Source organism: Malus sylvestris, chromosome 11 (assembly GCF_916048215.2).
Source record: "Malus sylvestris chromosome 11, drMalSylv7.2, whole genome shotgun sequence".
In the NCBI taxonomy this organism is placed as follows: domain Eukaryota; kingdom Viridiplantae; phylum Streptophyta; class Magnoliopsida; order Rosales; family Rosaceae; genus Malus; species Malus sylvestris.
The window spans coordinates 29,667,826-29,678,830 of record NC_062270.1 but is presented as its reverse complement, the minus strand read 5'-3'; the positions used below and the strand labels follow the sequence as shown (position 1 = coordinate 29,678,830).

Genomic DNA, 11,005 nt, shown 5'->3' with positions numbered 1-11,005 from the left:
CCTTAAATTTTTTATTTTTATACCTAGTAATTCATTTTCCCTACTGGCGAGTGTTATCTACCACTAAAAGAAATTGGTTTATTTAAAAGGATTGATTAGATGAAAGTGTCCCAGTTCTACACCTTGTTAATTAAACATTTGTGGGTTTTCAAATCTTTATTAAAAGGCTTTGAATTTTAATTAAGATGCTTCCATCTTTATCCATGTCATTTTCTAATTTCCTACTCATCATTTTAATTAAATTTTAAGAAAATAAAAAATGAAAATAATAGTTTTTTATATTGAAACTGATCAAATCTAAAATCCCTAAATTTGTGGAAGAAAATAAGTTCGAAAATTTTAATTGAGTCATTATCCCAATAATTAATTGTTATGAATTTATTATATCAAATTTTTAGTTTAAAGTTTTAATATGAAAATTTATCTTTTTTAAAGGGTCGTAACATACCATTAGCTTGTAGTACCAAAGTTAGGTTAATACACCGTACCAGTAGCTTGGTACATACTAAAACAAGAATTACAAAACGTACCAAACTGAGTAATCTTTAATGTACTAAAAACTAATACGTACCAAAATTAAGATTGTATAATGTACCAATTATGGTATGTTATGTTAATATCTAATGTACCAAAATTAAGATTGTATAATGTACCAATTATGGTACATTATGTTTAAAACATACGTGCATTCATATATCATGTCCATAATTGGTACGTTATAGAATAGGATGTTAGTTGTATTTTTAGAATTTTGATGAAATCTTCTATTTGGGTAATGAAAAGTGTCGTTTGAAATGAATTATGGTATAATATATCTCCTCGATTTTAGGATTTAGGTTATATTAATTTGTCATTCGATTGGTAAACCAAATATATGTAATTTTTGTTATTAAAAATTAGATTAAGAAGCTTGATCAAAAGTCTAAAAGTTATGGATGTCTGATCTAAAAATTTCAACAGTCGTCAAAATTAAGCACATCAACATATAACTGAGTTCTTACTCTTTCGTTTTGAGATTGACTAATTAAATATATGAATTACTATGTAACATTTGAAGTAGGAAAAAAAAACTAAAATTTTGAGTTTTTGATGCGAAAACCAGGGCTTGTAACACAAAATGTTCGTCCATGGTCTGCTGAATGTTCTTGCCCTTCAGTAGAGAATTGTTGGACGTTCTTCTTAATGTTTGTTAGGGTGTTGTCGAACCTCTTCCAATTTTTTATTTCGGGTGTGTAATACCGAATCTTTCTTTATATGTTAAGTATTTGGTTTGCCGAACACAATGCAAACCTCAAAAAAAAATTGGCTTTTTATCCAAAATAGTCTCTGAGATTTACATAACACATCACTTTGGTCCCTGAGATTGAAAATCAATAGGAATGGTCCCTGAGATTGTCCATCATCCATTATTTTGGTTCTTCCATTAAAAACTCTATTAAGTGTCCCTGAGCTCTTTGGCCGAAATTTTGGGCAATTTTCAAAACTTCGTAACTCAATCGTTTCTTAACCAAATTCGACCCATAATATATCAAAATGAAGATAGGAAAGTTTAGAACAAGATCATACCTATTTGGAAGCCTAATGGTTGCCAAAGATGGCCAGAAAATAACTGATCCGTGAGAAAACTGGAAAACTCGCCAGAAACTGGGTAAACTTTAAACATTCATAACTTCTTCAATACTCAACGAAATCAAGTGATTCAAAAACGATAATCATATTTCTTAACGAGACAAAGAGAATGGTATCTTTCTCAATGGATAACTCATTGTGGTTTGGCCGCAAAAAAAAGGCTCGAAATTGGCTATCTTGGTCTCGAGTTAGCCATTTTCGATCCGTTTCCGGCCAAACCATGGCGAATTAACCATCAATAAAGGTACCATTATCTTCGTCTCGTTGAGAAGTATTATTTTTGTTTTGAATCACTCAATTTCGTTGAGTATTGAAGAAGTTATGAACGTTTAAAGTTAACCCAGTTTCTTGTGAGTTTTCCAGTTTTCCCACGAACCAGTTACCTTTCAGGCTATTTTCCAACCATCTCCGGCAACCATTGGGCTTCCAAATAGGTATAATCTTGTTCTACACTTTACTATATTCATTTTGATATATTATGGGTCGAATTTGATTAAGAAACAATTGAGTTAACAAAGCTTTGAAAACTACCCAAACTTCCGACCAAGAGCTTCGGGACACTTAACAGAGTTTTTAAGAGAATGACCAAAATAGTGGATGGTAGACAATCTCAGTGACTATTTCTATTGATTTTCAGTCTCAATGACGAAAGTGATGTGTTATGCAAATCTCGGAGATCATTTTGGCTAAAAAGCCAAAAAAATTACAAGTATGAAAAGACGTGTAATACTTGAAAAATCGTTGCCATAGCTCATTTGGAGCTCCCCAAACGACTTATTGGCCTTTCCTTCCTCAAAATTTTGTATTAAGAAGATGAAGGCGTACTTGCATCATGTGGTCTAGCATCACCTGCGGAGCCACGTTAAAGGATACCATGGGTTATAGCTTAGGTAATTTTCGGTGAAAAATAAAATTTTACATATAGTTTTTATGATTCCTAATGTAACCTACTATATATTTAGTCATGAATCATAATTCTCTTAATTCAATTATATAATACAATTTATAAGCAATCTCTTTTCCTTGCATCACTTTTTTCATCATTTCTTGTACATATATTTCAAGTTTGAATTTGTTTGAATTTTAACACGTACTTGTTTAATAACGAAAAAATTTTGGCTCACCTTGTGAAAGTTTTCATAAGCTAATTGATACTATGAAAAATACATTATCAATTTCTTTGTTCATAAAAATTTAAATCTTTAAGCTAGCCCACCCAATAAAAAATTCCTAACTCCACCCTCGGCATCTTAGTGGATAGACTACTGAGTTTCCACACATGCATCCCGAATTCGAAACTCTCCTCTCGCCTAACTGGAGATAGGATCCTTGTCGAATCCTCTTTGTGAGGATCCTGGGGATTGTTTAATCATGTCCTTTCATCGTATATTGTGCGATCAAAAATTATTTTAAATTATATTATCTAAAATTGAATACAAACAGTACCTAACAAAAACTAATTGCACAATATACGATGAACGGACATGATTAAAGAATTTCTAAGATCCTCACAAATTGGATCCGGCAAAAATCCTATCTCTTCTAAGTCATTGTAATAGTTCCAATTTCTCTCCCTCTTCTTGATACTGATAATTATAATAATAATAATAATAGGATGAAAGTGTACTTAAGAAGACAACTCTAAAATATTCTCCCAGTGGCATAACAGATGGCAATAAATGATCGTCATCAAATTTGATTACATTACATTCCAATTAAGTAAGATTTGATATCTCTCTTGCAAAATGGTCTAAAGAGTGATGCAAGGGCATAATTGGAAGACTAAATTTGATTAATTTGGTGGTTGTAGGGAGATATTATTGACCGAACCCGTGAACACAAAGCAGAAACATCGAATTTCAGAGACAATAGTCCACGTGTAAATTATAAGCGTAGCAGTAGTACATAGATGATCTAGGCAAGTTATTCTTCCCATCGACCTGTAACAACGTACAAGCCCCTCAACAAGATTTCTGCATTTTTATATCATTCTAACAGCTCCTAAGCGATTTCACGTAAATCTTCAAATCAATCACCATCCTTCCCTTCTGCCCAATTTTACCGACCCGAAAATCTTCGTCTGCAAGCCCGTAATCCTTATCTGGGCCACAAAATGAACTTCTGTTAAACCTATAGCTTCTCAAGTTCCGAGCAGATCATGCCAGGTCCAGCAACTCCTAGTTCAAGTCAAAAATGGTTAAACATCACCTCCAAAATCATTCTGTCATAACGAGATCGTCGGCATTCTCACACTGGATGCAACTATGGCACCAGGGACATGTGAATCCCTTTAGACGGAAGCCAGAAACATCTCATCTTTGTACGCTTTGTTTTAACTCCTCTGAATACGCACTTACACTCAGAGTTGCAACGCCAGGTCCGGCTGCTGAGAGTCGACCAGAAGACTAGAGGACTGTTTCACCGGAGACCCTGGGGACTGGAAACCGATATTCAAGTCTGGAGGAAGGCTTTCCTGTTTCTGTCTTGGTCTTGGCTGAGCATGTTGACTGAGACCTCGCCAAGGTGACTGCGCTTGAAATCTAGACAAGTCAGCTGCTGCCAACTGTGGAAAAATTGTAGGTCGGCCTTGAAACTGTGCTTCATTCGCCATACGAACAGGTTGCTGTAAAAATGTTGGAAATGAAAAGCTGTTCTGATTCTGAAATTGCGTTGGAAACTCACCCCGAACTCGTGAAATTTGTGGCTGAAAGTCCCGGGCTGGGTTGTATAATGAATCTGCAGATATCTGACTTTTGGGTGTAGTGAGATCCTCCGTAGGCTGATTAAATGTTCCAGCGCCTATAGACATCCAAGCCCGAGCAGCAGCTGCTGCAGCATTGCCTGAATCATCTCTTCTTATTGATGGAACCGATGACCCAACGGGTTGAGTATCAATTGATGATTGACTTGACGATTTCTGTTGCTTTTGATTACTTTCGGCCAGCTTTTTCATTAACTGTACAGGGTCGCTAAGACCCTGCACCTGTTTATGAGGAAAGAAAGCTGCTGTTCTATCCATTTGACTATGATCACTGTCAGATGGACTAATCATCCGGTTGTCCAGACACGCACTCACATATTTCCCATTAGGCAACCCTCGGTTAACAGTTCCATTAGAATCCGGCATCGTACAAGGTACAGGTTGTGGAAGATTTATGTTCCTTGAAACTGTATCTCTGGGCCTGGAAGCTTCTGCCTCCGGTCGTCTTGATGATTGCTTTTCTGCAATAAGATTGGCATTATTTTGATTGACTGACGGTATAGAGTTCAACTCAACTTCCTTTTGAACCTTCTTTTCAGGCTCAATAAACCGAGATTGCAGGTTTTTCGGTGGATTAACTGAGGCTATAGAGTTCAATTCAACTGCTTCTTGCACCTTCTTCTCAGGCTCGATAAACCGGGATTGCAGGTTTTTCTGTGGATGAACTAAGGGTACAGAGGTCAACTCAACTTCCTTTTGAACCTTTTTCTCACGCTCGATAAACCGGGATTGCAGGTTTTTCTGTGGATTGACTGTGGAATTAGGTTTTGCTCCAACAGGACGGATCACAGTCGGTTTCCCTTCTGAGTAATGCCCCCTAGGAGAATCAAGAAATGGTGGTCTCCCTCCTGAAGTAGGCACACTAACAGAGTGTTGTCTCTCTTCTGTAACAGGCCTAGTCACAGGGTGCTGCTTAGCAGGAACTGAAGTCCTGAGAGTTCTGTCATCCTTTCTCAATTCCGGGCATGAATAAAACTTTGAAGCCAAAGCTGATTGATTTTGGGTACTATTTTCGACCAGTAATACAGGGGTTGGAAGTGGCTCAAATTCTCCAACCCAACCACGGCCAAATTTACACCCATCAGGTACTGCTTGTTCAATCCTCTTTGATGCAATTTTCCAAGCAAGGGATCCAAGACTTCCAGAAAAACGAGCAAGGCTCCTAGCATATGAATATTCTGCATGAAGCCCAACCTGATTCGATATTGAAAAATATTATTAAAATAATTACAAAAGTTACAGGGCAAATAAAAGATTAATTGAGAAGACTAGATTCCTTGTTACATACTGCCACAAATTGCTTGATTTCACCGTCAAAGGTAGTAAATACTGATTCTGATCTGACCACTGGCTGAGTGGAAATATTGTAGGTTGCACGGCGGTTCTCATCAACCACAGATGGCTTCCTCCCAACTTTCGATAGGAGACCCTTCCCTACAAAAAGTACAAGAATAAAACAATTAGAGGTGAATCTGCTCCTACGTTACAACATTATGATGAACAAGTTACTTCAGATCCTTTCTGAGCTAAGATAATGTGTGTTTAACAAAAGTGAGGGGAAAGACACCAACATTGCTATTTAATACACTACAGTATCAAGAATATTGAGACCCACGTGCTCATTTTTTCATCAACTATTGTAAATCCACATTATCAAAAAGGAAAACAAACAGTTCAGTGCACCTGATGACATATCTTCTGCCTTCTCCACATTAGCTTCATTCAAAGAGGAATTACCCTCTACAGGTCCGTCAATGTTGCTAGGTCTCTCACAACCACCACCCTGTGTTGGAACTGGAAGGGAAACATTCTGGACATCTACAGCAGTAGCAAGAGTGGCACCTGAGGAGAAATCAGAGCCAATGGGTTCCTGTAATGTTCTGGACAAAGGCTTCTTTATCTGTTTCTTGACTAAGGAATTGGCCTTTGTTTTCTGCACTAATTTGAGCTCCTTTTCCGAGCGTTCATAGTTACTTCGCAACCTATCAAATTTTCTCTTTGCCAGCTCTTGTATTGAACATGCCTTTCAAAAATATCCCAACAGTGGTAAGAACAAGAAGAAGACTTAAATAATACAACAGAAAAAGCTAATTACCTGTTTATAGTATATCGTATCTGATGAATTGTATTCCATTGCATTTGAACATATTAGAAAGACATCACCCTGCAACCAAGAGAACAGATTACCGACAAAACACAACTTTCCTCCTTTAACATAATTTCATGGAAGGCGATTTTGAGTATGAAAATTATTTAAATTTTATTTTAGAGAAGAGAAAATGTGTGTTTTTAGAGAGAGATAGGGAGTAGAGTAAGAAAATTATTAAATAACAAGAATAGTCAATTTCAAAGGTGAATTCATGCACTTTTCTCTCCCTCACCCCCTTTTAACTAAGCATATTAAATCCTTCCATAAATTTCTATAGTTCTCTTGAGAGAGAGAGAGAGAGAGAGAGAGAGAGATGTCATCATAGTTTGTAAGGGAGAGAGTGAGAAGTGTCATCTTAGTCTGTAAGAATGATTTTGTACAACTCTTTGTACCTCTAGCATCACCCAAATAGAATTGATCTGGTGATTAACATAAAAGAAAAAGTATGAAGTGCCTGAATCTACAATGGGAAGAAAAAGAGATGGCGTCATCCTAATTTTTCATTGAATTCTAACAAACATCAAAGCAAACATCAGCTATTACATTTGGCTCTAAACCCTGAGAAAGCTAGCTAAATGTGAGATATTTTAGAAAAATGAATATCCACGTTTCCATCCCCATTTGCACATCCACGACAAAAATAGTAAAATGCAATCCTAGAATAGATTGAAGATACTGTGAAATCATAGGCAAACTTATTCCCGATCAACACTAGTATGATCCCACTTCCCCAATCAATTTGATGCGGACACCTTACTTAGGAGCTTTAAATTAACAATACAACTCTGACAATTCCACTTGCAAAAATAGATGTGGAACCCGTAGTATTATAAATGCTCCAACGAGTCATGACTTCTCACTCAAAACATGCAAGCCAAAATCCCAGAGATACTCTCTCAATATCCTATCTCTCTCGCCCTCCTTCCAACATACACACAACACAGTTTGCCCAACTTGTTTTCAATAAGTATCCACATTACTTTTTCAGTATTCCCTCTTTCACCTTGCCACCCAAATACCCTGAACTAATTAACGAACACCACAATAGTACAATAAGAGGTGTTCACTGTAAAAAACTAAAAGGGAGGAAAAAGCTGGAGAAAAGGAAAAATTAGTCTGCGCCCTCAACCCTTAGCCCCCGGCCCCCAGCCCCCACCCTTAACTTTAAAAAGATCCTGTAATGTTGTCAGATATTGAGGCAAGTCCTGCAGGGCTTCTACAACAAAGCCTAAGTAATCCCTTGAAGATTTAGAGTACGGGGTTAGTAACCATGAGCACCCACCTCAAATTGTTCCAGTGTAGAATACGATCCGTTTGCTAACTGCTTTCTCACTGTGGCAAAGTCCATTGGACGCTCAATGACCTCATGATAATCAGGAAGCTGAAACACAAAAACACCTTATCAAACTCTAACCCCCCAGAATAGCGAAAAGCTCTGAACAAACACAGAACCATATCATGGCGAAAAAATAACCGCACTTCTTCAGGATCAACTGGTTCTGCATATACACCGTAAGTGTCTTTCCTGCCACAATGAGATGTGAGCGTCAGAAAACGAAGCCTTTAGCTTTGAAATTAGTAACATGTAACAACACAAGGCAAATCCTTACTTTTGAAGCTTGTCAAGAATCAACTCCAACATTTTCTTATCCGGCAATGGAATCACGGCATGAGGATCATACGGCGTTCCTGAAACAAATCCAAGAAAAATGCAAACAACCCCATATCAAATTCACTCATCATAAACTCACAACAACAAAAAATACACCAAATCCCATATATCCAGTTGACCCAGAAATATCGAAATGCAATGAACCAAAAATAAACCTGGAGGGGAATCAGGCCGCTTCGAGTCAGCCTTCCGACCCCGTTCCTGTCAAAATCCATAGGCCCCATGAAAATTAGCAAGAAACAAATAAACAGTCCAACGAAAACAAAATGTAAAAGCAACACACGCTGCGGTTTAATGTGACAACGAGAGACAGAGACAGATAAGGCACAGCAGACAATGCGTACCCAGAGAGAGAGAGTGAGGTGGGTAGAGAGAGAAACGTGGGGATAGCGTGATCAGATTCTGTGTTGGTTTTTGACAGTTGACTCCAACCGTTATTATCAACAGAGAGTGTGTGTGTGTGTGTGTGTGTGTGTGTGTGTGTGTAAGAGTGAGAGAGAAGCTAGAGAGAGAAAGAGAGAGATAGGGAGGAAGTGTGCACTTTAGAAGTCTGGACCAATCAGAACACTATTCCGAGCTGGACTAGCACACTCACAATCTCTCTCTCCCCATTTCAAAAGAGCTCTCCTTCATCATCAGATCCGCGCATTGATGCTAAAACCCTAACCACAATCACATACCTCGCAATCATCATCCCCCTCATCGTCGTCGTCATTTCCGTCATCATCTCTATCGGAATCATCGCCGCCGTTAATCCGGCGCCTCTTCAGCTGCTTCCTCTCACTCTGGCCGTCCTCCTCATCCTCCTCGCCGCCCGACTCCTGCGCGTGGGAGTCACGCGCCGAGCCATTTCCCCTCTGGTCGAGCTTCATCACCAGCTTCACCTTCTTCTCCCTCCTCCTCTCGTCTTCTTCTTCGTCTTCCTCGTCTTCCTCCTCCACGTAGTCGTCGTAGTCGATATTGTACTTCACATTTCTCCGTCGGAGGCTCCGCCGGACGTCCGACTCTTTCTTTGTCGGTTTTTCCGGCAGCTCGTTGTACCGGCGAGCCAGATCTGCCTTCGATGGCCTCCCCTTCTTCTTCCTCCTCACGATCTGACCCATCCCCGCTTTTTCTCTCTCTTAGTCTCCCTCTCTCTCTCTAAAACCCTCACTCTATCTCTGTCTGTCTGTCTCTCTCTCTCTCTCTCTCTCTCTAAAAACACGCTCTGTTTCTCTCTCTATCTTTTGCTTTGGTTGCATTATTTTCGATGCCCGTGGCTTGGCCTTTTCGAAATGTGAGGTCCGAGCCTGACTCCGAGGCTCAGGTTCGGGGGCGAGAAGGTCAATAAATAGTTGATTTTCTTTTGGCTAGTGTTCGGCCAAAACGGCGTCCGTGAGTAAAGAAGACGGCGTTCGGTGCTGCCCGTTGCCCGGATTGGGCTTGCGTACTGCCCGCGATGCTTTTTGTCAATTGTCACTTTTCCTTGTCTTTGGCGCGTGATTCCACGCCCCTCGAACTTATCAGTCGTGAATTTTAACGTGTGTTTCCAACTTGAATTATGGAGACAAAGAATTGATTTACAATCTCACAAGCGAAATGATTAAAAGCGCAGCAAAAATTGAAAGAAGTATGTGATCATTAATTATTAGTAGAGCACCACACATTATGAGTGAATAATATTTTTTTATTAAGTAGCGTGATTAGTTTTTGAAATTATTGGTTAAGACAATTATACGGCAATTTCTTTGATATATTTCTTATTTTTAAATAGAGAGCGTTATGTTTACATGGTTGTAAGATTGGTGAAAAAACAGTAAAATTTATGTTGAATGTAATTACTAAATTGCCTTTGTGGGTTTAGTTTTGGAGAGAGAGAGAGTTATAACGATAATATTATAAAGTTTTGACTGACAAAGAAAATCGTATTAATAAATAGTTTAGATATAAAATTAAATGTGAGACGTTAATGAACACAAATTGCATGATCTAATTTGTAGGATGAATTTATTTTGAGCAAACACAAATATTTAATATCCGCGAACTGCACTTACTTAAAACGGTATAGTCTTACTTATTGCTCTTTCCATTAAGCTTTCTATCATACAATGCCTGCCAAGTGGGAGGGCAGGTACAACAAATTCAAAATACATCAAAAAGTGAGGTGTGATTATTACTGACTAGAGTATCTGTAACAAAATTAGTCGCCCGTCGGACATGACTAAAATTAATTCAAAAGTTTTTAATATAAAATATCTTGAGTATGTGTATTAAGTCTCCAAGCAATTAGTCAAGTACACATGATACAACTAACAAGGAACCTTGAATCACACTCAAAATTAAGCTTCTATTATACTTATTGATTTTCTTTGTCTTCTTGATTCACCCCATATTAGTGGCTTTGTTCTTAAAAATTAATTTTAGTATTCCTCTGTCTTTGTGTTGTGATATTTCTAGGAGCGTAAGTTGGATTGGAAATTCCAATTTGAATTGAAAATTTTCATTTTGATTTCAAAAATTTCTGAAAGATTTGGATGACAATTAGAATGTACTTATCTGATCCAAAATTTCTCAAACTTTAATATTACAAAAAAAACAAAAAAACCCATGCAAATTCATATTTTATCATGTATTATATAGAGTTGGATGGCAATTTGAATGTACCTATATAAATTTTCTTTTATTTATATTTGTAATTTTTTTTTTCAAACGATAGATTTGTTAGATTAGATATTAGATTAGAAAGCCGACGGGTTTCAAATCCACACCGCAGTGCAAGGGCAACATACCTCTCACCCCTACAATACATGCCCAC

The 11,005-nt window shown here is 37.8% G+C and overlaps 1 protein-coding gene across 1 annotated transcript; it reads right to left on the bottom strand.

Annotated features, from left to right (window-relative positions):
- Positions 1-3,400: 3,400 nt before the first annotated feature.
- LOC126589786 (uncharacterized) lies at positions 3,401-9,471 on the bottom strand. Its single transcript, XM_050255183.1, has 9 exons — positions 8,892-9,471; positions 8,367-8,412; positions 8,150-8,228; positions 8,019-8,064; positions 7,822-7,920; positions 6,486-6,554; positions 6,074-6,413; positions 5,679-5,824; positions 3,401-5,584 (listed from the first exon to the last, which is right to left on the bottom strand). The coding sequence occupies exons 1-9, from the start codon at positions 9,312-9,314 to the stop codon at positions 3,989-3,991; spliced, it is 2,844 nt and encodes a 947-aa protein (XP_050111140.1). The 5' UTR covers positions 9,315-9,471; the 3' UTR covers positions 3,401-3,988.
- Between the last annotated feature and the right edge of the window lie 1,534 nt (positions 9,472-11,005).

Bases quoted from the DNA above. Each gene is read 5' to 3' on its own strand.
- LOC126589786 (XM_050255183.1), bottom strand. From the start codon at position 9,314: ATGGGTCAGATCGTGAGGAGGAAGAAGAAGGGGAGGCCATCGAAGGCA. The intron at 8,065-8,149 runs GTAAGGATTTGC...TCATTGTGGCAG, and splicing joins ATTCTTGACAAGCTTCAAAA to GAAAGACACTTACGGTGTAT. The intron at 5,825-6,073 runs GTGCACTGAACT...TACTTTTTGTAG, and splicing joins GGCAGAAGATATGTCATCAG to GGAAGGGTCTCCTATCGAAA.